At 40.7% G+C, this 27,828-nt stretch overlaps 3 protein-coding genes across 5 annotated transcripts; 2 read left to right on the top strand and 1 right to left on the bottom strand.

Annotated features, from left to right (window-relative positions):
• Nucleotides 1–295: 295 nt before the first annotated feature.
• On the bottom strand, nucleotides 296–4,765 carry ngs (notochord granular surface). 3 transcript variants are annotated; one of them, XM_035910529.2, is made up of 11 exons: nucleotides 4,532–4,765; nucleotides 4,236–4,398; nucleotides 3,853–4,002; nucleotides 2,676–2,795; nucleotides 2,475–2,570; nucleotides 2,050–2,184; nucleotides 1,852–1,962; nucleotides 1,664–1,774; nucleotides 1,448–1,572; nucleotides 651–920; nucleotides 296–535 (listed from the first exon to the last, which is right to left on the bottom strand). In XM_035910529.2, exons 1-11 carry the CDS (start codon nucleotides 4,726–4,728, stop codon nucleotides 442–444), a joined length of 1,572 nt encoding a protein of 523 aa, XP_035766422.2. In that variant the 5' UTR covers nucleotides 4,729–4,765; the 3' UTR covers nucleotides 296–441. The 3 variants fall into 3 exon arrangements, with proteins under 3 accessions (XP_035766422.2, XP_087708261.1, XP_006797333.2); XM_087852135.1 differs by having other exon boundaries at nucleotides 296–530; nucleotides 4,236–4,401; XM_006797270.3 differs by having other exon boundaries at nucleotides 4,236–4,401.
• A 706-nt stretch (nucleotides 4,766–5,471) lies between these two features.
• ccnc (cyclin C) lies at nucleotides 5,472–13,441 on the top strand. The gene is made up of 12 exons (XM_087851870.1): nucleotides 5,472–5,610; nucleotides 5,963–6,069; nucleotides 6,253–6,337; nucleotides 6,572–6,641; nucleotides 6,744–6,795; nucleotides 6,877–6,932; nucleotides 8,175–8,210; nucleotides 8,301–8,392; nucleotides 8,495–8,562; nucleotides 8,659–8,738; nucleotides 9,270–9,388; nucleotides 11,945–13,441. Exons 1-12 carry the CDS (start codon nucleotides 5,579–5,581, stop codon nucleotides 11,997–11,999), a joined length of 852 nt encoding a protein of 283 aa, XP_087707996.1. The 5' UTR covers nucleotides 5,472–5,578; the 3' UTR covers nucleotides 12,000–13,441.
• Nucleotides 13,442–14,381: 940 nt separating this feature from the next.
• On the top strand, nucleotides 14,382–27,133 carry faxca (failed axon connections homolog, metaxin like GST domain containing a). The gene is made up of 6 exons (XM_006797224.3): nucleotides 14,382–15,011; nucleotides 19,788–19,923; nucleotides 20,065–20,261; nucleotides 20,353–20,570; nucleotides 21,137–21,253; nucleotides 22,171–27,133. Exons 1-6 carry the CDS (start codon nucleotides 14,752–14,754, stop codon nucleotides 22,473–22,475), a joined length of 1,233 nt encoding a protein of 410 aa, XP_006797287.1. The 5' UTR covers nucleotides 14,382–14,751; the 3' UTR covers nucleotides 22,476–27,133.
• Nucleotides 27,134–27,828: the final 695 nt, after the last annotated feature.

Genomic DNA, 27,828 nt, shown 5'->3' on the forward strand with positions numbered 1-27,828 from the left:
ACAGGAAATGACCGCCATGTATTCGATTTATTTCAAAGTAACTATATTCTGATTACCACCTATTTAAACAGTAACAGTAATGGAATACAGTTACTCATATTTTGTATTTTAAATGCATAACGCCGGTACATGCATTGTGTTACTCCCCAACACTGGATATTTGTGAACAGTTACTTTCATGTATTTGAATTACATGATAGACAAAGAGATTGGCTTTTTTATATATATATAATTACAGTGAAGTAACACTGATAAAATTTTATGATTGAAATGACAACCACACCTATTTTTGCTTGCTGTTTATTTTTCTTACTTTCAGTGACATGCTCATGTCACACAGGAGGGTTAAATAAGCAGAGGCTGAGAGCGAGTTAGGACCAGGCAGAGTGGAGTGATGACGGCACACCAGATGTACTCAAAAAGAATCACAAAGCTGGGGATTTATTCCTCATCTGTATCATCGGCTGCTCCAGAAATGACGATGGTGCACTCCTGTGTGTCACTTTCGTAAATGTCCCCATCTGTCTTAACTGTTCTGGAAAAGGGGAGATCAGACAGAATAATATGATTACTGTGTAGTCACTAGAGATCTGGCTGAAAATGTTACAGGTTTTATGTGTCATGCATTCCGTGCCAAAGTCGCCCTCTACCTGACGAGGACCGTCTTTCTCTTGGACATCACTGTTGCCTGCTTCTCTAAGTTACCATCAGCCTGGATGTCTGATGAGGCTGCTGCTATTCGGCCAGCACCTGCAGCTCTCTCAGTGCTGTTACCGCTTGTATCACTCAAAGATCCACCCAGCTTTGAAGGTGCTGAGAGAGCACATTTGCTATCACTGGAAGGAAGTTGCAAGCCTCCAGTCAAGGAAAGGTTTTGGACCATGGTGCCCAATCGGCTGTCTTCCCCCTCAATCAGTTTTCTAACACACAAACATACAAAAAAAAGAAAGGAAAACTGATGACAATTTGAACCAAAGTTTTACCGGTTTACATCCATCTGATCTGTTGCCTGATTTTCTTTCCACATCTTGTGTAATTTTGCATACCTCCACCTTTTCTTCCTGTTTTCCTTCTTGACAGCCACCCTTCCACTAAGGCCATTTCTAATGAGGCTTCATTTATCAGTTGTAAATGAATGATTAATAGGTCAGTGTTAAGTGGTTTACCAAATAAGCACAGGTACAAAAACTGGACTGAAAATTAGTGAAAAAAGGTGGCAATGTCCAAAGAAAAACATTGAAAACCTTCACAAAGCCTTGAGAAAATTAGAAGGGAAATCTGTTTCTTTGGAAGCAAACTGTAAAGAAAAAAAGGAGTGTCTCAAGACTTTTGCATAATACTATTTATTTTCTACTTGATGTAAAAGCCACACACCCACATCTGTGTGTGTGCACATTAACAGTTTAAGTGTTCTAAGTGCTTAAAACCTATTGTAATGCTTGTTCACCTGTAGGTGGCGATCTCAATCTCCAGAGCCATCTTGACATTCAGGAGGTTCTGATATTCTCGCAGCAGCAGAGCAGTCTTTTCCTTGCTCACCTTCAGATGCGCTTTAATTCCCTCAATGTGCTCCTGTTGAAATTACATCAGAGGTGTATGTTTTTTGTTGTGATCAGACCAGAGGATGACAAAAAATATCTCTATAAGTCAGTCAGTTAGTTACCTCTAAGCCCTTCTCTTCATTCTTATATTTCTCCAATCTGTCACGGATCTGGGCCTCCAAATACTCATTCCTTGTCTTCAGTACCTCCAGTTCATGTTCTTTGTCTAGGATCTAATTGTGCACATGTACACTGAGTATCCAGAAAAGTTGCAGAATGAACCACAAGAAGAACAGAAAGTAACACTCACATTCTTCCTATAGGCAGCAATTTCCTCTCTCATACTTCGGACTCTTTGAATATGTTCACTGGAGGTGTTATCAAGGTCCTGAAACTTGGTTCTATACCAGGTCTCCATTTCCTGGACAACACAGAATGAGATGCAAAGAGATCTAGAGACAAATTCTCCAGAGTCGGGGCATACTTCAGCTTCATCAATGCCACTTACCTCCAGGTTTTTGGCAGCAATGCTGTCGTACTGAGATTGAATCTGTTTTAGGGCAGGGGAAAGGTCTGGGAGGCCAAACATGAAGTCAGATTCAGAGGATGCTGAAGAGATGTGCAGGATCAACTCCTCGATTTCCTTTCAGTAGACCAAAAACAAACACGGGTGGGGGACCGTTAAATGAGCTAGGAACATTTTCAATTCTATGAAAGCAAATCTACCACTCTGCCCCACAGATTAATCAGAACTTGTCTGTTTGACTTCCTCTGAAGTTTTCACACCAAATAGATAACGACAATATTTATGGTCTTGCTCACTCTGTCCATCAACACGAGCTGGATTTGACAATAACCAGCAAATTTACAGCCCGTTAAACCACTGATGGGGAATATGAATGACATGCCAACAACGAGGCAGCTATGTGTTACCTCTTTGTGAACTCTCTGCAGGAAGGAGAGTTGAACCTCCAGATTTTCCAGCTGCCTCTCCAGCGCAATCCGGGCTGAGGTTGCTTCGTCCACATTCTGAGAAGAACAGAAACAACAGGGATATAAATGTAATTTATTTTCACAAGCAGCTACTAAGTGTCTTTATTCAAAGCTACAAATTGACTTTTCATTGTGTCATACCGGGCGTAGAGCCTCAATCTCATACTCTGACTTCTTCCTGGTCTCCAGGGCTTCATTATATCTTGCCTTCAGCGTGTCCAACTGGCCCAACATTGCCGCCTTGGCTGCCAAAGACAGATCCTGTACAGGCCACAGATACAACTGTCAAACTCCTGTAGAATCAAAAAACAGTGCTACCCCTCTGCGCTAGCGCTACCCAATGTGGGAAAAGAGGTAAAGGAGGAAAACAGGACACAGTTGCAAACCATTTGACAATACACAAAAAAACAAGAACATGAAAAAGAACCGCATCATTTATGTGCAACAAAATATTACAAACACACGCACACACATAAAATTTTAACACTTTGGCCAGCTTATTATCCCAGCATGGTACTTATTTTCTTTTTTCTGCAAAAAGAAAGAAAAAAAAAACAAAAAAGAGAGACTGTGGAATCATGACAGCACAAGAACAAGCTCTAAGTACAAAATTGATAGAGGCTGGTGGGGTTTTTTTTGTTTGTTTGTTTTGTTTGTTTTTGTTTTTTGCCCGTCCCGTTTGGTTCTTTAGCTATCAGAATTGTTGTCTGAAGGCCTTGCCGTATTGGTCCATTTGATCGACCTCTGCTATTATTATTTATTTTATTTTCAGTTGTTACAGACGGGATAGACATGGCTGGGGGACAGGAAAGGGAGAAAGAAAGGGAGAGAGAAGGAGGGAAAGAAAAACAGAGGGAAAGAGGGACAGTAAGAAGGGCCACTTATAAAGAAACAATCTCCTGGATCACCTGTTGAGAGAGAAAAAAAGAGAGCAACATAATAAACACAACACCATCGCAATAATGTAGCTTCGTGTAAATAACAGTAAATACTAAATATTGAATGTTGTAGTGCAGCACGCAGGACCGGCAGCGCACAATGTCCTTTGAGGTAGCAGTTAACAAAGGTGTAGTTTGTGTCTGTGAGCACAAACTACACCAATCTAGCAGATTGTTACATGGGTAACAATCTGCTAGAGTGTGTGGGGAGCCATAGCCCCGTCCCCCAGGACGACAACAACACTCCATCAATATTTTACTGCTGAGGGGTAAGAACTGAACAAATAAGGGAGTGAAATAATGCAGTGGTGGCTACAATAAGGACCCACACCAGCTCTCTCAGTTTGCCACTTAAAAAGTCACTTGACTCTCTCTCTCACCCTTTGCTCTCTCATTTTCTCTGCGTCCCTGTTCAGTTCCTTCAGCTGAGACTCGTAGAGTTTCCTAAGCCCAGATGATCTGTCGTAGCTGCTTCTCAGGGCCTCAATCTCAGCCTCCAGCTGCTTGTTTTTTGACTCCAGTGTTCTCACCTAAAGCAAGGAGCATGAGAAACAGGTTAAAAGTTAAAAAACAAAACAAAAACACAATGTACAATGTGCTACCATTTCATCTTGAAAGGTTATGAAGCACTATGTGTAATGTTAACTTTTATGTTCTTGTTCATTTCTGAACAAGAAAAACAGACAACTGAACAGACCTGTGTGTATGTGTTTCAGGTTTTATTATAAACACAGAAGCAGAATATGGTTGGACTGCAGATTACCTTTTCGATATACACTGTCAGACGGTCATTGAGGATGACCATCTCCTGCCTTTCGTGGGTACGAGTCAGCATAAAGGCCCGGTTCTCCTCTGCAGCCACATCCAGGTCCAGTTCCAGCTCACCATCCTTAGACACACCAAAGCACAGAGCTCCCATACTTGTACTGCTTTAGGAAAGGAAGAGAAAACTTTTTTCTGATTGATGTTAGTATTTTTTGTTTCACACTTCTTTAAAAAGACAAATCTGAACACAACTAATATAAATAACCAATAAATACATTTTTACACGTTACCCACCTGGTCAGTCGAGCCTTGTTACTGAGGGCCATGCGCCCCCTTGTCTCACCACTCCGGGTCAAGCTTGCTGACCGATGCCGGGTCTCCTTCCGGGTGGGAGATGGACTGGAAACCCGCAGCCGGCAGGCAGAGCTGGCTGCCAAAGTGCCCTCGAAATGACGGCGGTATGAAGACATCCTCTCTGGACTGCGGCTCATCCTGGCAGACTTGACTGATGGAGCTGAACACTGGAAACCGGTCGCTTACTTTGTCTCACAGTCTGTAGTGGGGTCTTATATTCTCCGCAGCCCTTCCCTCAGCACCTAAAGAGGAATGTAGAACCTCCCCAACCAAAGGGTGCATGTCTCTACAAATATCTGTCAAGGTTACGCCAAAAAATTTATTAGACCTATAGACTGCTGAAAGAATATTACTGACAATAATGACAGAATTTTCTGCTGAACTACTTTTAAAGCCTCCTTTAAAGCAACGTGTATATGCAGTGCACTGAAATCTGAATTTAGAGCCCATATTATTTTCAGCAATATACCAGTCACACATTTTGGTGGATAAAAACTTCCAGACAGAAGGACAGACTTATGACGACTGACATGTTTCTTACTTACTCACTTAGTGTTGTTTTGTGTCTGGTGATTTTTGTTTTACTTGTACAGTGCAATGTTAATAGAATCAGACTAGCTTGAAATTAAAATATCAAAATGTTACTGCATCATGTTACTGTATTACTGTAAATGGTAACTGTATCATTAACACAATGATATTGACTGGACATGGACTGCTTTAGTCCTTTGAATAATGTTACTTTATTCAAATTAATTATCAACTATTTATAACTCAAATCAACACTGTCTGAAGAAAAAAAAATCCCACTTTTGACATTTTAAAGGATTTTAAATACAATCCGGAACCATCGCCTTTCGTTTTCCGGAAGGTTTTTTATGTTACTCTAGCGTCTGCTTAGCCTAACTACTTTCCGTCTGGTATTCACTCCTTTGCAAGCGAGTAATATCAGTTTAAAGCTTACTTCTCTACCTCAGCTGCTACGATATGGCGGGGAATTTTTGGCAGAGTTCTCATTAGTAAGTTTTTATTAAAACTTTGACATGTTACGGTTTTGTTTATGAATTCGTCTTCTTTGTTGTGAGGCCTAGCTGTGTTTGCGGATGCATCGTATGACGATGCTAACAGTTTCTCCTAAACTGCTGCTAAGATCTAAAATAGTCAATATAAATAAGACCGAAAGAAAACTCAGTAAGATTGTATATGCCATAAAACGTAAGCATGCAAGCGTTGTGTTATGTTGTCAGCGACACCAGAGCCGGCGGCTAAAGCTTAGCTTTATGTTGTTATTGTTGTCTTGCCTGTTAGCTTCATTGCTCACGTTTTGACGTCTAAGCGGTTTGAAACAATATTGTTTCATGTATTTGTCAGTCTGCAGTGGGTCCTGGATAAGCAGGACCTGATGAAAGAGCGCCAGAAGGACCTGAAGTTTCTCACAGAAGAGGAGTACTGGAAGCTACAGATTTTCTTTGCCAATGGTATTTGTTATATTTGGCTGATAGTAATTGATAGCCTACCAAGTTATGTTGGTATTGTTCGTGTAAGCTGTGTTTGCTTCAGAAAAAAACATCTCCAGGCTTAACAGTTATTTATAACCAATCTATATTGGTATAATAAAATGGGCTATACCTCTTTTCAGTATTTAATTCTGTGTCTTTCAGTGATCCAGGCTTTAGGTGAACACCTGAAGCTGCGTCAGCAGGTCATTGCTACTGCAACCGTTTACTTTAAACGCTTCTATGCCAGGTAAACGGATCCCATCCAAATAGACTAAAAATCTTATTTTTATACTCCTGTGGGACTGGCAGTGAAATGTGTCCATATACTCCATTCAAAAACATCTATCTTTCAATATAAAATGTTTTAGTGTATTGTTATTGTGTTCAGGTTTTTAAATAGTTGTTTGTATTATTATTATTTTTTTTTTACTTTAATACCTACTACTCAAACAAATAATTTTCTTTGTCTTCTTCTATGTAGGTATTCTCTGAAAAGTATAGATCCAGTTCTCATGGCTCCTACCTGTGTTTTCCTGGCTTCTAAAGTTGAGGTATGAGTGTTTCTGTGCTGCCACGAAGCCTCGAAGTTCCTTACTGTCTTTAAGGTTCCCACTTATTAACTGATCTGATCTTAATCATTTTTGTCCTTTTAGGAATTTGGAGTTGTATCCAACACCAGGCTGATCTCTGCAGCAACATCTGTGTGTAAGTGACTGTGTTCAGCAACATATGTATTTTTTTCCTGCAGTGTAGGTTGTATAATGCTGTTTTATTTTTCTCAAACAGTGAAAACAAGATTTTCCTTTGCCTTTCCAAAGGAGTTCCCCTACAGAATGAATCATGTAAGTAAAATATTCTTGTGGCAGTTAATATAACAGGCACAACATCATAATAAAAAGAGGTAAAGTGATCTTTTTTATGTCAGTCAAAAATACCTGTTTTGAGTTTTGATGGTAAATTGCACAGGACAGAAAGAGTTGAGGACATTAGACATGAAAAATATTTAAGTTGTTGTCTTATGTACATGATATTTTAGTAAAGCAGAGATTGAGGAAAAAATGGACAGAATTCAAGTGATCTGAAAAGTTATTTATTAACCGCCATGCCGCTTTACAACATAACAAGAACCTTTTACTCTATATCACAGTGTCATGGCATTAATGTCTATTAATATATGAAATTCCCCAGCTAATGTTCACACCCTTGTGATGAAAACTCAGTTACTCTGAGAGATAGCATTGTACTGTGTGCTACAGTACGCACAGTTGTCGTGCACAGCATCTCACATTGTGGTGGCAAATGCAGTGAGCTGCCACACGATTATTTATCTAGCATCACTGCAGGGTTTGCGGGACATCACCAGCACAGCTTTGACATGCCCTCTGACCAGAAAAGTGTGTAAATTATTATTTATAGAGGGCCACTGAAAAGTGATAATAGGAGGGAGTGGTTCACACAGCAGGGAGGGAATTTGCAAGGTGATGCTACTCATAAACATAAATTTTTGTGTCTGCTTTTGCAGACATAGTAAAAGAGAATGATGGAGTAGCACACAGACAGTTCTAAACAAAAAGCGGTGTAGATTGTGAGCAGTCTAATATTTGCTGGTGGAGTTTTTATCAGAAGTTTAATTATTTCTAATTGTGCTACAAGTGACTGCTTATCTATTTGAATGTTTACTAAACCATAAAAATTCAAGAACGGGTAGCTTAACTTCCTCAAGTTATAAGTCAGAGAAAATAAACAAAGAGGGATAAATAAAATTGTTATTTTGCATGTTAATTGAGAAATTTTGGAATTGCTTTATTAATGACACTACACTGTATATATTATGTATACATTATATATTATGTCACGTATGTTGAATAGTATTTAAAAGCTTTGCAAGCTTTTAAATGTGTATAATATATTATACTGTCCAGATGGTCTTCTCTCAGATGTCTTGGTTTTTAAGCATTTTTAATTTGTTTTGTGAGTAAGTTATCTCTGTAAAAAGCTGCCATGTGTTTTCTTTGGAGTCTTCTCTGAACTAGTTTATGTTGCCTGACATGTCCTAAACCCAGTCCTGCTTTGTGTATTTACAGATATTAGAATGTGAATTTTACCTTTTGGAACTGATGGTAAGTACAGAAAGATTTGTGTCTTTAGTGCTGGCTTGACTGAGTGTTGTGTTGTTGATTTATTGATGTAATATTTTTCTATGTTTTCAGGACTGTTGCCTGATTGTGTACCACCCCTACAGACCACTGTTGCAGTATGTGCAGGATATGGGACAGGAGGACATGCTGCTGCCTCTGGCCTGGTACGATACCATCTGCTTGACATTTGTCACTTTTGTTTATTCGATTTAGTTGTTTTTGTGTGTCCTCACTCTGTGCCTGCCCTGCCAATGTCTCTTTACCAGGCGAATAGTGAATGACACGTACAGGACAGATTTGTGTCTGCTCTACCCTCCCTTCATGATCGCCTTGGGTAAGACTTGTACCCATGCATTTCAGATTGTTCTCTAATATAGTTACTGATTTTAAATAAGCTTTAACCTGATCAGTTTTTCTTTTCCTCCCACAGCCTGTCTGCATGTTGCCTGTGTGGTGCAGCAGAAAGATGCCAGACAGTGGTTTGCAGAGCTCTCGGTCGACATGGACAAAGTCAGTTTGATATCAGTTTCAGTGTTGTAGAGTTTTACCCATTCGTACTTAGCCTCATAACATATAGCAACTTGAGGTTCCACACATTGTGACATGGCAGGCACATTGTTGACTGTTTAAATCAAGTTTTTACATCTTTGTTCTCACTTTGCCACCATAAACTGCTGATGAGTTAACTGCCTTTAAGTAGCATGAGGTCATGAAATTGACCTAGTTATTAAAATCACTGCTATCCTTTTATGTACTGTATGTGTTTGTGCTAGCAATATTTTGTGCTCAAATATTAACCACATAAAGTGATATTTTTGCTGTGGATTTGAACATGTAACATACTGACACAGACGGATCATGTCATTCACTTCATGTATATGTTTTTACATAAGAAAATGCTCATTTTGTTCAATGACTACTGTATATTTTACTTACAGGAAAATGACCCATTTTACTTTGATTTAACATTTGTGAGTTTTCATTACTGATGTTGCGTTGCCTCACGTTGTCTTGTTTTTTGTGTGTCTATTTTTTGTACAGATCCTGGAGATTATCCGTGTCATTCTGAAGCTGTATGACCAGTGGAAAAATTTTGATGATAGAAAGGAGATAGCTGCTGTCCTAAATAAGATGCCAAAACCCAAACCACCTCCAAACAGGTATGTAGTGTACTTGTTTCTTTCTCCTATAAATCCTATATTTTAAAACACACAGGACAGATTAAGTAGAGTAAAATATCAATCATATATATTTCACCTCTGTAATATTCTTGATATTTAAATTGAGCTATTTGTGTATATATTTTAGCTATTTCTTATATTTTGTAAACTTTGTAATATATTGTATAATTTAATTAGTTTAGTCTGTTACTGTTATTGTTTTGGAGCAACTGTAACTCACATAATTTGCTTAGGGATTATTAAAGTATTCTGATTCTGACAAACCAATTTATAAAAGAAGTTGGGAGGTTAGACCTTTGTGCAAATAAAAAAAAAATGCAAGGATTTGGTGCAAAAACAGAGATTTTGATAAAGTGGTTTGATCAACACAGTTTTAGTTTCAACATCTGGTTTGTTGCCACTACATATTTTCAGTGTTTAAGTGATTTTGAAATGACTTTTATCTCAGTTCATGTGTACATTTTACAGTGTTTTTCCTTTTTTATGCAATTTTTTTTTTAAATAATGTGAACAACACAGTGCTGCCTGTACAGTGGCTTGCAAAAGTATTCGACCCCTTGAACTTTCCCACATTTTGTCACATTACAGCCACAAACATGAATCAATTTTATTGGAATTCCACGTGAAAGACCAACACAAAGTGGTGTACACGTGATAAGTGGAACAAAAATCATACATGATTCCAAACATGTTTTACAAATAAATAACTGCAAAGTGGGGTGTGCGTAATTATTCAGCCCCCTTTGGTCTGAGTGCAGTCAGTTGCCCATAGACGTTGCCTGATGAGTGCTAATGACTAAATAGAGTGCACCTGTGTGTAATCTAATGTCAGTACAAATACAGCTGCTCTGTGACGGCCTCAGGGGTTGTCTCAGAGAATATTGGGAGCAACAACACCATGAAGTCCAAAGAACACACCAGACAGGTCAGGGATAAAGTTATTGAGAAATTTAAATCAGGCTTAAGCTACACAAAGATTTCCCAAGCCTTGAACATCCCACGGAACACTGATCAAGCAATCATTCAGAACTGGAAGGAGTATGGCACAACTGTAAACCTACCAAGATAAGGCCGTCCACCTAAACTCACAGGCCGAACAAGGAGAGCGCTGATCAGAAATGCAGCCAAGAGGCCCATGGTGACTCTGGACGAGCTGCAGAGATCTACAGCTCAGGTGGCGGAATCTGTCTATAGGACAACTATTAGTCGTGCACTGCACAAAGTTGGCCTTTATGGAAGAGTGGCAAGAAGAAAGCCATTATTAACAGAAAACCATAAGAAGTCCCGTTTGCAGTTTGCCAGAAGCCATGTGGGGGACACAGCAAACATGTGGAAGAAGCTGCTCTGGTCAGATGAGACCAAAATGGAACTTTTTGGCCAAAATGCAAAACGCTATGTGTGGCTGAAAACTAACACTGCACATCACTCTGAACACACCATCCCCACTGTCAAATATGGTGGTGGCAGCATCATGCTCTGGGGGTGCTTCTCTTCAGCAGGGACAGGGAAGCTGGTCAGAGTTGATGAGAAGATGGATGGAGCCAAATACAGGGCAATCTTGGAAGAAAACCTCTTGGAGTCTGCAAAAGACTTGAGACTGGGGCGGAGGTTTACCTTCCAGCAGGACAACGACCCTAAACATAAAGCCAGGGCAACAATGGAATGGTTTAAAACAAAACATATCCACGTGTTAGAATGGCCCAGTCAAAGTCCAGATCTAAATCCAATCGAGAATCTGTGGCAAGATCTGAAAACTGCTGTTCACAAATGCTGTTCATCTAATCTGACTGAGCTGGAGCTGTTTTGCAAAGAAGAATAGGCAAGAGTTTCAGTCTCTAGATGTGCAAAGCTGGTAGAGACATACCCTAAAAGACTGGCAGCTGTAATTGCAGCAAAAGGTGGTTCTACAAAGTATTGACTCAGGGGGCTGAATAATTATGCACACCCCACTTTTCAGTTATTTATTTGTAAAAAATGTTTGGAATCATGTATGATTTTTGTTCCACTTCTCACGTGTACACCACTTTGTACCGAATACTTTTGCAAGCCACTGTAGTTAGTGTCATACTGACGTAACACTGACATGGGGATTTCCATGTTAGAGGTGGCTGAAAAGATGGAGATGATTAAAAAATAGTTTCAGGTGAAAATGATTGTAGACGGTTGTTTCATCAGAATCTGTATTATACAGAAATGGAATATATGGTGTTTACAGTATCTTTAATATTATTATTAATCCTCATAACAGAAAAAAAATGATATATACACATACACGCTAACTATCGACAGATATTAGAATAGAAATTAAGAAATATGTAAAGGTTATGAGGAAGGTTGTGCAAAGTGTAGGTAGAAAATTATTGTACATGTGAAGATGAGGTTTGAGCTTCTTTTCTCTGGAAATGGTTTCACAAGTTAATTGTTTTTAATTGCTGTGGGTCTGCTTTCATTAGTACAGTATGTTCTTGTACACTTGGACTCCTCACAGTCTATCTCAGTGACCTGTATGCACTTCATTTTTCTCTCTGTCTGCAGTGAGAGTGATCAGAGCTCCAATGGGAACCAGAGCAACTCCTACAGTCAGTCTTAGCATGCCGTCTGTATTTCCGTGGGAATCCATAATGTCGACGTGGAGGATCTTCTAGTAATGTCACAGTGCAACCATTACAGTGTCACTTGGAAACAGTCACAATCAGAAATTTGATCCTCAATCAACCCCCACTCCCCAACAAACTGAGTGTCTTTACCTTTTCCTCCTTGTCTGATCATTATGGGTTTGTGGACTGAGCGAGAAACACGGAAATGCCTGCAGTGAACAGCAAATCGAATACAACAAGCCATGACGTTGTCTCGATTAGGCTCCAACTTGAAACGAACTTAAAAGCCAAGGAACATTTTGGGGTGGGAGGGAATGTAGGGGGAACAGATGTAATGGTTCAGTAGACACTCGCCATTGTGATGATCCTGACATCCTTGAACAGTCCAGAGGAGTGAGTGTTTACACGTCGAGCTCCGTGGGATTTGAAAAAACAAAACTTGATCACGAGCACTGTGCGTGCATGTCTGTGTCTGTGTGTACTACATGTGAGCGGCCACTCTGGGTGGGTTTTAATTCCTCAGGGATTGCAGTAGACTTTTTTTTTTTTCCTGTTAATTGATTTTGAGCTTACAGGGTGGATCTTATTGGTTATCACCCTGTTCAGCTGTGATGGGATGCACCCTGCCCTGTTAAGTGTCTCTGCTGGCTGATTGGTTAACTGTGGCTGGAGAAATGCCAAGAGAAGCTCCTCATGAGGGCACAAACGAGCTCTTTGAATACAAGAATTTACTGTTTTGAATCATGACAACCCCACCAACCCCCACCTCCTTGTAAATAGCCTTATGATACTTTTCTTTTATCTTTTATGCTTTTGCTTATATAAGAAAAGTTTAATGGAAATCATGAGCTGGTTTGTGCTTCAGATAAAAGTGCCCCTGTTTGTTTGTTTTTATAGTAATTTTTTTTTTTCCATTTACCCTACTTTAGTTGTATAGTGCATTATCTAACACTTTTTTTTTGGAAAAACCTTTGCTTTTAATTCGTCACGGAACATCTTTTTTTAAAATGTTTTTCTGCAAAGTTTTGGTTGTACCTTATTTTAATTTACTCTATTCCCTGAATTTAATCACTGAGTTGTGGCAATATGTGTGTGTAAATGTCTCTATATTTTTGTGATGTAATACAGCGGAAGCTGTGTGTGTGGCTGTACTTAAAAAAAGGTGCTTGAAAGCCTTACAAAATAAAAGCTGCTGGTTAAAGAGAGAACCCCTCATGAAAGCACATTGTCCCATTCAGGTGAACTGCACAGTGTGCTGCTATTGTTGCTTATTATTATTATTTTTCTTTCAGGCCTTTTCTTTTTTTTCTTTTAAAGAAAGAAAGAAAAACAGATGTGGCACGGTGCCCTCTGGCCTTTTTCCTGCCATTCAACTCATCTATTGTTGGTGTCCACTTTAAAATAGGGTGTGATCCTATGATCCTACATGGATATATCTAGTTCTAGTTAAAGAACAAAAAAAAATGTTATTTTCAAGGCTCATTTCGAAGCTCAGTTATGGTAATAAAGTCTATTATGTATTGTGTACTTAACAAAGTGGGCCTCCATTTTTGTGTAATGCACATTGAGGCATCTTCCAGCATGTTACAAAAGTCATAGGAAGTCTTTTTACCAGCAGCAGTGTCTGCTCAGAGCAGGGGCTGTGGTGGGACCCCTAGTGTTGATTACAAAGAGTGACAGCTGACATGTACTGGTAGAAAATTCGGAATGTTCACAGCCTGGGGCTCCAAGTGGCGACATTAAAAATGAGGATAAATTGTACGTTATGATTATGAAAATGAAGCGCAGAGGTGCAGTAAACTCTGGTAGTTGACGCCTTCGGGGTACAGTCAGTTCCCGTGACGTCGCTTTAGCTGCATAAGAGAATTTCTGAGGGCAGCGGAGGTAGTATGGCAAGCTATGTGATGTCTCCTTCAAAATAAAGGTCTAAAGTCAAGATTATATATGAACTGACAAAATGCGGAAGCAAAGCTATTTTTAAGTGCTTCTTCATGAGTACTTAACCATAACGTAACCGACAGGGAATTAAGTTTAAAATAAGTGTAACCCCAAAGAATTAATCATGGTCAAAAGATACAAAAGCCTGTTTGAAGTTCGACTTTTAAAGCTACTACGCTTCAGTAAACTTGAAACAAATCTTCATATTTTCTCATTCTCTGTGGCACACCTGTTCATTTTTTGTGGCCTTTTATTGCCACAAATATTGTGCTGTTTCTAATATTTTTATTAGCACTGTTGCCTCATTTATAAGAATTGTATCTGTTTTAATAGGTTAGATACAAAGTATTGTCAAAAGAGAAGGAATTTTGTCCTGTTGCCACTCATTCATTTGGCTGTCCACTAGTAAAGTAGCCTTATTATTTTGTAGTAGTTTAATAATGGTTTGTATTTAGCTTGGAATTTATCTATTTTTGTTCGGCACTTTTCTTGACATTACTCGAATTGTTTTGCAAAGGATGACCCGCAAATCCACTTTTATATTGAAAGGCATAACCGGAAACCCTTTTGTGTTTCTCTCACTCTTGACAGTAATTATAAAAAGGGGGACATAACCTGGGAGCTCCGAGCGGGCTTCAGAGAAAGTCAACCCCGCTACGGGGACGGGCTCCGGGCGGGATGCTTGTGTCCGGTCGGCTGGTCCTCGTGCCGTCGCGTCTCACCTGCATCCGCGTGCACCCATGAAGCCCCCGCTGATGAAGCTCTTGGCTGCCAGAGTGAGGCGGAAAGTGGCCAGAGACAGAGAGCATGTACTGGCGTGTCGGGTTCGCCTGGACTCGGTCGTGTGTGGTTGATCTCGGTCCGAACCAGAGCCTCTCCTCCGGTCTGCTGGGGTCCGATGAGCAGCTCTCGTTTTACGGGTACATCATCGCGTACCCACTGCAGGACTGCGGCGGGATCATGTCAGCTTTGGGCTCGGACTCGTGGTGGCGGAAAACACTGTATTTGACCGGAGGGGCTCTGCTCGCTGCCGCTGCTTATCTGCTGCACGAACTGCTGGCCATCAGGTACCAACAACAACAACAACAACACAGGGACTGCCAGAGAGAGGCAGACCTCAGGATCCCTGTACGCAGGCCTCCCAGGCCAGAGCACAATCCGTGTGGATTTGATCTGCTCATATTTTCACTCCAAAGCTGTATTTTCCACTGAGGTCTGATATTACTTAATCTCGTCTGATTGGGCTGGGTGAGAGTGGAGACAGGGGAGAAGGAGTCGTGAGTGGGGGTGGGGGAGTTGTGATGTAACGGAACCTCCACCCCTTGAGCTTCCTCCTCATAAACACACACATATTAGGGGAGATTTCCATCTTCGCTAGCTTATTTCTGTGATTAGTGACATGATAATAGTTTATTAGTGTTATTGTATGTCCGTGTGCTACCACGGCCTTCACATAGCTCTGCTGCCAAATGAAAGGACATTAGAGGCAGTAGGTCGCTTTCATTAGTCTCTGCTAGAAGGACGAGGGAGGTGATGGAGGTTAACACTCCCGCTGGTGTTTAGGTCCAGTCTAAACGCTGCAGTGGTGTGTGGGTCTTTTATAACCTCTGATGTAAACACCTTGAATCGTGAAGGTTGCGGGAGGGGATGTGGCAGCTTTAAAGTAGAAAGAAGCGCCGTGTGCTTGATTATTCATTTTCAGGGTGAAAGCTTTGACTGAGCGAGTTTATTTCTTCGATTTACCCGCAGTCCAGGCCAGGGTCTGTGCTATGTTACAGTTTAAAGGGTACTTAGTGTTACTGCAAATGGCACTGGACGATGTGCTTTTAAGATGAGGAAACAGAAGCTTCCTCTGCGGTTTTTTTTGTTGGTTTTTTGTACTTGTATGAGCGGATATGTTGCAGTTTCCCCCTGCCTCCCTTTCTCTACATCTTCCTGTCAGCAGCCATGCGTGCTGTAGGTGATCCTCTTCTATTCTGGTGTCAGCGGCTATTTAAGCACCGCACTCAGCCGCCTGCTTGTTTGTCGTTTCAGCACTTTACACGGCGGACAGCTCCTTGTCCTAATTCTGCATCCTCTCCGCGTGAATGTGCTGCTTTTCGTCTGGCTGTGGTTGTGGCAGTTTTGACATTAACCGGTCGGTGATTCGTTATTATAATGTTACAGTTTTCGTGCAGACAGCCCACGTGATGCACATACTTACGACCTTTTCATTTTTATTTTTATTTTTTTGCTGACGAAAGCAAGAGAGTAACTTAATAAAAACTAAAGCAGGATAAAGCAGGAGGACATTAACTGTGAGGAAATGTACTGACAGTTTCCTCAAATAATAAAAACCAGATCAGAATAATCTGGAGAGCGGAGAGCCAATCAGAACAGCCGATGAGTATGGAAGTGATTCAGTCAGAAGGTTAGAGTCGCATATTTGATCTGGCCCCGGAAACAGTGCAGCAAAATTGCTCATTTTGATATGATCCAATACCAAGTAAATACTGGGCCAATATCAGTACCAATAATGATTTCAGTGTATAAAGGCAGTTTATGTAGGGGAGAGTAAGTGTGTCATGACTAATGAGACGAATCACTATCAATTTTCAAATTTTAGACCACTGAATCGCTGTGATTTTTACTTTCCACAATAATTAGTAAACACAATAAAAACACAACGTTCACCTTTTCATGGATATGAAACTGTGTTGTTGTCGTTTTTTGTTTGTTTGCTTTTTGGAAACTTTTTGGAGTGCAAATGTTCCTGTCTCTAAAGGACTTTTTTCAAGTGTGCTTTACGCTGTAAATAAATCCATGACAGTCAAAACAAAAAGGTTTCAAAAACACAATTCAGAGGGCTACATACCTTACTTAGAGGATGGAAACAGAGTATCAGCGCTCTCGTGCTAGTATCAATCCAATACCAGTTCCAGCGTTGGTATTGATGCTATCCATATTTGGATCAATCTGCCCACTACTAGGTACAGCTAGCGCCCATGACCCCCGTTTCTCACGGAAATGCAACAAAATTCTAATGCTTGGTAGGAAGAGAAGAGTAGACATATGGACATAATTTACATTTGATGTCAAGGAAAACAGGACGCTGGAAAAACTCTCAACAGTAAAACACAACAATTTTTACACCAACATTTTTATATTCTGTCCCCTGAATCAGCTTCAGATCTAGTCTGCTATAATCTTTAGATATTTGGCCAACTAAAACTAGACTGAGAGTAAAAGATTTGAAAAAAATATGGCTAAAACTAAATAAAAATGTGCTGTCCAAAATAATACTGCTTCTGAGACTTACCTTAACCATAAAATCTGCTAAACTACTTTAAGTCTATCTTTGCATGCTCCCCAAAACTGGCTAAATACATACACCAACCTTATTACTCTAACAATAACCACAAAAATAAGTGCTTTATGAGCAACTATGATGGCTATCTCCACATTTGTTTGTTCATGGACTCTTCTACAGTTGCAGTATAGTTTTTTATCTTGTAATGGGCTTTTGGCCAGACTTAGTTCATCCACTGTATGAAGCTAATAGCTCTTCTCCCTTTAAGGCCACCCTCCAAGCCAGATTTCCTCTGATTGGCTGCCCTTTGTAAACCCGTGTGCCTGTGCCAAAACTGACTATTCAATGATGCCCACTCTCACTGACATCAGAGGGGCTAATAACATCAAATAATAGACAAAACTACACTCTATACAGTGGGGCAAAAAAGTATTTAGTCAGCCACCGATTGTGCAAGTTCCCCCACTTAAAATGATGACAGAGGTCAGTAATTTGCACCAGAGGTACACTTCAACTGTGAGAGACAGAATGTGAAAAAAAAAATCCATGAATTCACATGGTAGGATTTGTAAAGAATTTATTCGTAAATCAGGGTGGAAAATAAGTATTTGGTCAATAACAAAAATACAACTCAATACTTTGTAACATAACCTTTGTTGGCAATAACAGAGGTCAAACGTTTACTATAGGTCTTTACCAGGTTTGCACACACAGTAGCTGGTATTTTGGCCCATTCCTCCATGCAGATCTTCTCAAGAGCAGTGATGTTTTGGGGCTGTCGCCGAGCAACACGGACTTTCAACTCCCGCCACAGATTTTCTATGGGGTTGAGGTCTGGAGACTGGCTAGGCCACTCCAGGACTTTCAAATGCTTCTTACGGAGCCACTCCTTTGTTGCCCGGGCGGTGTGTTTTGGATCATTGTCATGTTGGAAGACCCAGCCTCGTTTCATCTTCAAAGTTCTCACTGATGGAAGGAGGTTTTGGCTCAAAATCTCACGATACTTGGCCCCATTCATTCTGTCCTTAACACGGATCAGTCGTCCTCTCCCCTTGGCAGAAAAACAGCCCCATAGCATGATGTTTCCACCCCCATGCTTCACAGTAGGTATGGTGTTCTTGGGATGCAACTCAGTATTCTTCTTCCTCCAAACACGACGAGTTGAGTTTATACCAAAAAGTTCTACTTTGGTTTCATCTGACCACATGACATTCTCCCAATCCTCTGCTGTATCATCCATGTGCTCTCTGGCAAACTTCAGACGGGCCTGGACATGCACTGGCTTCAGCAGCGGAACACGTCTGGCACTGCGGGATTTGATTCCCTGCCGTTGTAGTGTGTTACTGATGGTGACCTTTGTTACTTTGGTCCCAGCTCTCTGCAGGTCATTCACCAGGTCCCCCCGTGTGGTTCTGGGATCTTTGCTCACCGTTCTCATGATCATTTTGACCCCACGGGATGAGATCTTGCGTGGAGCCCCAGATCGAGGGAGATTATCAGTGGTCTTGTATGTCTTCCATTTTCTGATGATTGCTCCCACAGTTGATTTTTTCACACCAAGCTGCTTGCCTATTGTAGATTCACTCTTCCCAGTCTGGTGCAGGTCTACAATTCTTTTCCTGGTGTCCTTCGAAAGCTCTTTGGTCTTGGCCATGGCGGAGTTTGGAGTCTGACTGGTTGAGGCTGTGGACAGGTGTCTTTTATACAGATGATGAGGTCAAACAGGTGCCATTCATACAGGTAACGAGTGGGGGACAGAAAAGCTTCTTACAGAAGACGTTACAGGTCTGTGAGAGCCAGGGATTTTCCTTGTTTGAGGTGACCAAATACTTATTTTCCACCCTGATTTACGAATAAATTCTTTACAAATCCTACCATGTGAATTCATGGATTTTTTTTTCACATTCTGTCTCTCACAGTTGAAGTGTACCTCTGGTGCAAATTACTGACCTCTGTCATCATTTTAAGTGGGGGAACTTGCACAATCGGTGGCTGACTAAATACTTTTTTGCCCCACTGTATATAGTTGATACAAAATACTTGGCTAACACTCATCCTAACTTAAATTTAAACATGGTCTAATGTTATATCAAGTGTTTGTACATCTAAGATCTAAAGATTTGTGTCATGCCGACTCCCTTTTTGTTCCCTAAAAGCGGGAACAGCCTAATTGCTTCCCTGTTTTCAGCTATAATATGAAGTAGACTACTAACAGCCGGCTATGAGGATGGTATCAGTCTTCTAATCAAAGTGAAAAGCAGGGATGTAGTCGAGGCTGATAGATTGGTCTTAATCCATCATATTTACAATGTAGCATCAAGAGAAAAGGCTAAACTTCTGATGAAGAACACAATCCAAACGAAGAAATGCTGAAAACTGCAAAGGACTAAATGTCTATGTAGAAATATAGAAGACGAGTGCTATGTCCATGTATGCAGTTGACTCACACCCAACCCACACACCCACACTCTACATTTTAGTGTTTAGTTGTTGTTTTTTCACAACCCTTGGAGTGTATGTGACATGCAGCTCTTTCCTTCTTTGCCTCATACAGAAAGGAGGAAGAGCTGGACTCTAAAGATGCAATCATACTCCACCAGTTCTCCAGGCCCAAAACTGGCGCCCCATCTCTGTCGCCTTTCTGCCTTAAGCTGGAGACCTACCTCCGTATGGTTGACCTGCCCTACCAGGTATGACTGTGTTTACGTGGCTGAATTTATTAAAAATAATCTCTCCTGCAAAGGTCACTCAGTTTCTTTTGCAGCATTTACCAACCGCTTTGAGAATTTTCTCATCATCTTCCCACCCCCTTTTCCTTAATCCTCTTCTAGAACTACTTTGATGGGAAGCTTTCGCCGCAGGGAAAGATGCCATGGATCGAGTACAACCAGGAGCAGGTGTGTGGGACAGAATTCATCATCGACTACTTGGAGGAGAAGCTGGGCGTGAGCCTCAACAAGAGCCTGACACCCCAGGAGAAGGCCTTATCACGCGCCATCACCAAAATGGTGGATGAGCACTTCTACTGGTGAGGGACCGCTGCGATTCAAGCTGATTGTTTTTGTATTAAATGAGTGCATCTGTGTGTCTGTATATATAAATATATATGCATCTCACAGGACCATAGCTTACTGTCAGTGGGTGGACAACCTGGAGGAGACCCAGAAGATGCTGTCGGTGAGCGGTCCACTGAGTGACCTACTCAAGTGGATCCTGAGTCACCTGACAGGTGGGATCGTTAAGAGGGAGATGTATGGTCACGGGATTGGACGGTTCTCTACCGAGGAGGTGTACGCCTTAATGGAGAAGGACATGCGCACCCTGGCCACCCTGCTAGGTGAGGGTTTTTTTTCCAATTTAAAATAGTATGAGTCAGCCTATGGACAACTGAATCTATTTAAGTATGCATTAAGGTCAGAAGTATGTTTTTCCAGAAGACAAATGGAAAACACGTTTTTTTCTTCCTTTTTTTTTGCTTTGTTTTGTAAATCTACAAATCACTTTGTATCGTGAAGCTCGATCTCAGTGTGTGTCACCATTTTGCTTGCATATTTTACCCCAGGGCCAGATCAGTGGCTTTTCAATATGCGCCTTGAGACCTATAACCAGAGACATCACGTTTATTAGCAGCAGTAGATGGAAAAAAACTGAAGGGATTGCTCAACACTGACCTGCTGTGGTAGAAACTTAGCATTGCAACCACTGTCAAACCGGTCAGTTCATGGTAGACGATTTGCAGTTGTTTGGCCATGACAGGTGGCTTCTCAGGTTAAATGTTTTTCACTAAAGGTGTCAGTTAATCTGTTACCAGTATGTGTTTATTTATTATAAAACAGAAGAAAGGGGAATTCAAGGGGGGAAAGCTTCACTGTTTGACTTATATTTTTCTGTCTGCTGTCTAAGGTGATAAGAAGTTCATTATGGGCTCTAAGCTTTCAACAGTAGACGCCGCAGTGTTTGGTCACCTGGCCCCTGCTATGTGGACGCTACCGGGATCGCGGCCAGAGCAGCTAATCAAAGGTGAATTCACCAGAAAGGCAGTCTACCTAATTTCAAGCAAACTTGCACTTGAGTGATGTATGTACAGTATACACAACTCCAGTTCCAAAAAAGTCAGGATGATGCGTAAAGTGTAAATCAAAACAGAATGCAATGATTTGCAAATCTCTCAAATCCATATTTGAATCATAATAGAACACAGGAAACATATCAAATTTTTTTCTTTCTGAATTTTCAATGGCTCTATGAAATGTAGAAATGTGAACTTTTGCATATTCTAATTACACATTCAACACAGAATTCATATATTTGAACACTACGTATGAGAGGAAAACAACACAATGTCCTTTAGCGAAAATCATAATCAACTGATGCAAGATGAGCAACATCAAAATGAAAATGAAATTCACTAAACTGTAAATCAAGTTATTTGTTTATCTAAGAGAATAAGAATAAAATTAATAATAAGAAACTCTCTGATCTTTGACTTAGACACTTTTTTTTAACCTCTTCTGCTAACCTTTAAAGCTCATCAGTGCCTAAAAGGACCAATGGAAAAGTGATGAATTATCATTTTATTACTATTTATACATAAAAATGTGTTTTCTTCTTCTTTTAAAATCTAAGTCATCATTACTGGAAAATAATATTTCAGTTAGGACCACTTTAGTCAAAAGAAGGTGTTATTTTCCATATGATGTATACACAACAGCCCAAGATGGGATTCAAATGAGCAACTGGTGTTTAGGTGGGTTGCAAAGCAGCTTGTAGGCAGTTGCACAGAAATCCGCAGTAAAGTGTTTCCTGAGCTATCAGCTGCCGTTGCTATTTGCAGTTTTATGGACTGTGAGATCTAATCCTATACTCACTTATATCACTGGTGTCTCAGTGAGATACCTTATGGGCGCTGTACCTACTGAGATGTTTGTTCCACCCAGGTGAGCTGATCAACCTCGCCATGTACTGCGAACGCATCCGCCGGCGATTCTGGCCCGAGTGGTTCGTCGACCTGGAGGACTTCCGCTACAACGACACCACAGAGGGCAGCGACTCGCCCTCGAAGCTCCCCGACCTCGGCCTCTACTCCCGCACGGACACTTTCCAGGACGATACGCGCTCAAACACTTTACACACTCACACGCCACAAGACCCGCCATCGTCTCAGAGTGACCCCACGGGCCACTCGCTGTACGACTCTGACATGGACACGGAGTGCTCTGAAATAGACCAGCCGAAGTGCTGACGAAACACACACACACACTTATAGTACACACTACATATAGGCACGCCGCAGGAGGGAGCTGCATCCCACCTATGTTCTACCTCTTAGAACAGAAAACAAGAGGGGGGTGTATTCGGCGTTCGCCGGCCGGGACGTTGAGGGTGTAGAAGGGTAAAGTGCCAACAGTAGTGGAGGAAAGATTGCAGAACAAGGAAAAAAAGGTACAACAGAGATGAAAATGGAAAAGAAGTGAAGAGAAAAAAAAAAGAAATGTAGGTTTAAAAGTGAGAACTAGACGCATTCAAATCAGGAGTAAATGACGCAGTTGCCGAGAAACTCCTCCACATCAACTGCAACCTTCTACCCGTTGTCCGTTGCGTGCCCACCGTTGTCCCTCGTAGCAGCTCGCACCACCCAGCAGCGTTTTGCGTCTGTGTGTGTGAGTATTTGTGAGTGCATGTGTGTGTGTGCGTGTACCAAATGAACCTTTAATACATGAAAGGAACTGTACAGAATCCATCAGAAAGAAAACATTTCAGTGTAAATATATAAACGAATCTGACTTCATTCTCAGATTTAATAGATAAAAACTGTATTATATATGAGTATAAATAATATAGATAGGCTGGAACTATAGTATTATGTCGTCTGTCATATGGTGTAAATATTCTAGGTGTTTCTCTTATGAATTCCTACCCTGCTGGTCTAAGATCAGCTAGAGGAACCCTGTGAATTCTTTTACTGTATGTATCCGATTACAGGGATATTACAGTATTTAAACAGTTGAGAAAAGAAAAATCATAAAACATAATAGGTAGTAAACTCCCAGTTTCCATTAACATCTTGTCTGACTGAGGCAATTATTTTGCCTCCAAAAAAATCCCCCAAATCTTAATGTACGCTGCTGTATTTAGGAGATTTTACATGCATTCAAGCATTGAGCGCACGCCAAACAATCGTGTAGATATAGAGCAATAGATAGAAGACTGAAGACTCAAAGTGCATGGCTGATTCAGGCCCATAAGTCTCTCTTAGCACCCCACATTGATAATCTTTAGCTACATTTCTTAGTAAGCCTAGTGTGGTGGAACGATGTAGCTTGTTTGTCGGTGCCTCTGGCCAAATCAGCCGTGCGAGGATGTATCCAATGGATTATGGAAAAAAAGCACTTGTTTTCTTTCAGCATTTCTGTCAGAAAATGTTACGTAAAGCAATAAGAGACACAGACACAGGTTCAATTTATGCCAGGCTGTGATAATTGAGGTGTGTGATGGTAAGGGGCAGGCTCTATGTGCGCTTGTCGTTCATCAAGCGCACGTACCGACAATGTTTCGTATGCGTGGAAGAAAGGGCGAAATACTATTTATGTTCCTGTGCATGTTAGCCTCACATCATTTTAAAAATATTTAGCTCTAGAAGTTTGTTGACTGTACTTACAGTCCTGGTATAAAGAAAGCACACCCTCTTTCAACTCTAAGGTCAGAAAACATGTCAGGACATATTAAAAAGTCACAAGGTCTTAACAGATTCTAAAATAATGTATATATAGCCTCAGGTGAATACCAACACACGACTTATTACACTGTGTTGTTATTTAAAAAAAATAAGCTGAAATGCAGAAGCAGGATGTGAATAACCAAGTATACCCCATGGTCCAGTAGCCATCTTTAAGCATCAGTAATCGGACGTGATTGTTTTCTCCATGACTGAATCAGTCTCTCACATTGTTGTGGTGAAATTCTTTTCATGTGGCTGCAACACAGACCGACATCATCACACCTCCACTCCTGTACTGGACAGTTGGTGTGACATATTTGTGTTTATTTGCTTTGTTTGGTTTTGTCCAAACATGGTGCTGTGCATTATGGCCAAACACCTCCACTTTAGTCTCATCTATCCAAACGGCATTGTTCCAGGTGTCTTGTGATATGTTTATATGCAACTTTGCAAACGTTAGCCTTGTTGTCAGGTTCGTGTCATATTTTAAAAGGAATGGGCAAACGAGTTACCAGGAGAAAGTTCAGTCTTTTTCTAACTGTCCTGTCAAGAACTGTAATGTTTAACATGCTAACTGAGGCCTGTAGAGTCTCAGATTTAGCTCTTTGTTTTTTTCAGTTTCTGTAAACACGGCACAGCCGGACTTTGGGGTGAATTTGCCAGGATGTCCACTCCTGGGACGACTGACAAATGTTTTCCCCTTGAGATTAATCTTTCTCACTGTTGAATGACAGACTTCAAATTGTTTATAACCCTTCTCTATGAACTTTGCAGAAGTCTTCGCTCCTTGGCAGTGTGTTAATGCAAACAAGCGGCAAAACCTTTTCCTTTCAGAGAATTGCTCGCACTTCCTGATGATCAGTTAATGAAGTGCATTTGATTAACAGCATCCGGTTGCTACTTGGAAGCAGTGAGGGTGTACACACACTGCATCTGGCTTAGTTTTAGTTAAGTAAATAATGACATGGTGTAATAATGCATGTGTTATTTTTCACATCAGGTTGTAGTTACCTCATTTAAGGATCTGTTAAGGACCAGATGTCCTGATGCGCAAAACTGTAAAACTTAGTGTGGGTGTTCTTTCTTTTTCACACGACTGTACCTGAGCTAGTTAGGTGAACTCAGCAATCACAGTCAGTCCCAGACATTTTATTCGACCTGTCCTACACCCTGTCCATAACGGAGTTCCAGAGTTGCTGAAACTAAAGGTTCTGTTAGGGAACTTTAGGGGAAATTACAGATCTCACAGTAAACAAATTGTGGATGTGATCAGTAATTACAGTTGGAAAAACTGCAATTTAAACCCAGATGAGAGGCCTTTAATGGGCGTATACATGATGTCAGCCAGTAAGTTACACTAAAATATATTTGGCGTAATTTTAAAAACTGCATCTCCAGTTAGTCATTTGTCCACCAGAGAGCACTGGAAGCAATTTTTTCAAATATGCTCACAACTCCCGCTGCTCTCAGTTCTAATAACCACATTTATACGATAACATTAAAAATGTCTTTTATGCTATAATACGTTGCTTTTGTATGTTTGAGTCTTTCAAATGCTCAGATTTGTCTCCAAAATGTGCAAGCGTGGCTTCGTTTGTGGGGATGCTGCATGTATGTAAGACTAGAATTAAAAACAGATGTAGCATTAACTTACCTCTAATTCGAAAGAAGAAGCAACAATCCTACATAACGAAGGGAACTGATGGGGAAAGAGTCCAAAGGATGAGAGGCCTTTTTATTTACTTTTTGATCCTTAAGGCACTATTACGATTCTGATGTCGTTTTAAAACCATGAGTTTGAATGTGATGATGCCTCTCTGTTGAATTCTGCTCGATAAAACAATGCCATAAGTTGTTGGTCCAAACTCTGAGTCTGATATAAGCCTTTTGTGGGGACACAGCAGACACTGAAGCCTTTATGGGTGTGTGTGTGTGTGTGTGTGTGTGTGTGTGTGTGTGTGTGTGTGTGTGTGTGTTCAGCAGGTGAATTTCAGTGGAGTAACAGACTGAAACTAAGAAGCTAATGAACTAAAAAGTTTGGTTTGGTGTCTTAAAACCCCTGGCCTGCATGCTATTGCCTTTTAACGTCAGTAGTCAGATTCAGCCTGAAGCTAAACTGTTTACTTCATACCAGTGCCAGTGTATGACTTCTGTTTTTGTATGTTACATTTATTTATATATTATATTTAGTTTATGCTATTTCTATTAATTTAGTAAGATGACTGATGTGCTTGAATTTGATAAGTAATTCTACTTTTTTTCTACATTTTGCACTTTAGTTATGTTTACACGTGTTATTTTTCTATGTCTGAAAATCACTGTCAGACTAATGTATGCATGGGTGTATTAGTGCGCTGCTAGATTTTCTTCAGGCTTCTGCTGACATATAACTCTTATAAAAGCTACACATGTCCATGCAAGTCACAGCAGTGGTTGCATGTATATCCACAACCTGGAAAGTTTTCCAGCTCATACATGCGGTTTGCTGCATGTCTGACATTTGCTGCAGACTCTGCCTTTACAAGACACAATAACTCAGCTTCACCCCGCAGTGATTTATGTTCACTTGAAGCCGAGATACCAAACTGACACTCGATCTTCTGTAAGCAGGGTGAGGTGAGTCATCCTGCTGATCGGCTGATCATCAGTGTCTCCTCTCTCTCGTGCGACTTCACCTCTGGCAGTACAAATTGCAAAAGTCCTCCTGATAAGAGTCTGTTGCCAACTCTGTCTGTCTCAGTGTTCCTCTGCATTTCGAGGTGAGAAGTCGGGGTTTAAGCCCCGCCCTGCGCGTCACTGTTCCCATTCTACCCCGATTCCTGCTTGTAGACTTGTAGAAGCCACATTGCGCTGTTGTCTTGATGTTGTGCGTGCGGAAAAACACTTGTGGTATCTTGTTGGACTGTAAATAAGTGAGCCAGAAAAAAGCCAAACTAAATATATAATTTATAAATGTATATACACACATACATATATATATATAATATATATATATATATATATATATGTATATATGTATGTATGTATGTAGAAAGACAGAGAGAATGAGATAAATGAATATGACCTGAAAGAACATGCTCTGCAAGGGTTTAAAAAAAAAGAGATTCTTATGAATGTATCATAAACAGAGATAAAATGCTGTATGACAATGGATTACTTCTAATATTTCATTAAATATAACTGCCATATTTTCCTCTGGTTTTGTTTCTGTCATTGTGTGGATTGCTGCATGCATGAAAAATTAGAATATTTCTGCATGAACTGTTCAGTATCAACATGTTGAACTGGGTATACTCTGGCATATCTATCTCATAATCCCTCTCCCTCTGTGCTTGCTGCCATACGACAATACTAAGCCCACCCAACAATGCTGAAGGATTAGCTCTCTGCCCTTTTCTTTGGGCTCTAAGGGAAACAGAGAGGAAAAAGCAGGGTATAGAAAGAGAAAAGGCAAGTTGCGGGAGCACCAATGTAGAGACGGAGCGTGGGTTTGGGTGCGAAGCGGGCTTGAAAAGGGGAAGAGACAAACAGCTCGAGAACAGATGAATGATATTTGATAGCTTTGGCTGGTTGCGTTTCTGAGACCATTGTGCAAAATCCCTGGGAGATCGCTTCCACACAAGATAGGGGAGACAATTCAGGACTGACAATGACACCAGAGTATAAATCATCGCTGGTGAGTCAAAGATGGCATGCAGTGTCAGAGGGAGCAGCTGTGTGTGTGTGTCTAACACGTGGCTGAATGCATGATATGTGAGGTGAGACAATGTGTGCAGTGAGAACTAAGCGTGTGTGTGTGTGTGTGTGTGTGTGTGTGTGTGTGTGTGTGTGTGTGTGTGTGTGTGTAAAAATATGAAAAATGCAGAGGATGCCTGTA

This window comes from Neolamprologus brichardi, chromosome 15, assembly GCF_056152115.1.
Source record: "Neolamprologus brichardi isolate AB-2024 chromosome 15, ASM5615211v1, whole genome shotgun sequence".
In the NCBI taxonomy this organism is placed as follows: domain Eukaryota; kingdom Metazoa; phylum Chordata; class Actinopteri; order Cichliformes; family Cichlidae; genus Neolamprologus; species Neolamprologus brichardi.

Bases quoted from the DNA above. Each gene is read 5' to 3' on its own strand.
- ngs (XM_006797270.3), bottom strand. From the start codon at position 4,728: ATGAGCCGCAGTCCAGAGAGGATGTCTTCATACCGCCGTCATTTCGAG. The intron at 1,775-1,851 runs GTGAGTGTTACT...GTGCACAATTAG, and splicing joins TTGCTGCCTATAGGAAGAAT to ATCCTAGACAAAGAACATGA. The intron at 921-1,447 runs GTGAACAAGCAT...TTTGTGTGTTAG, and splicing joins ATTGAGATCGCCACCTACAG to AAAACTGATTGAGGGGGAAG.
- ccnc (XM_087851870.1), top strand. From the start codon at position 5,579: ATGGCGGGGAATTTTTGGCAGAGTTCTCATTA. The intron at 8,739-9,269 runs GTCAGTTTGATA...TTTTTTGTACAG, and splicing joins TCTCGGTCGACATGGACAAA to ATCCTGGAGATTATCCGTGT. The intron at 9,389-11,944 runs GTATGTAGTGTA...CTCTGTCTGCAG, and splicing joins CCCAAACCACCTCCAAACAG to TGAGAGTGATCAGAGCTCCA.
- faxca (XM_006797224.3), top strand. From the start codon at position 14,752: ATGTACTGGCGTGTCGGGTTCGCCTGGACTCGGTCGTGTGTGGTTGAT. The intron at 15,012-19,787 runs GTACCAACAACA...TGCCTCATACAG, and splicing joins CACGAACTGCTGGCCATCAG to AAAGGAGGAAGAGCTGGACT. The intron at 21,254-22,170 runs GTGAATTCACCA...TGTTCCACCCAG, and splicing joins GCCAGAGCAGCTAATCAAAG to GTGAGCTGATCAACCTCGCC.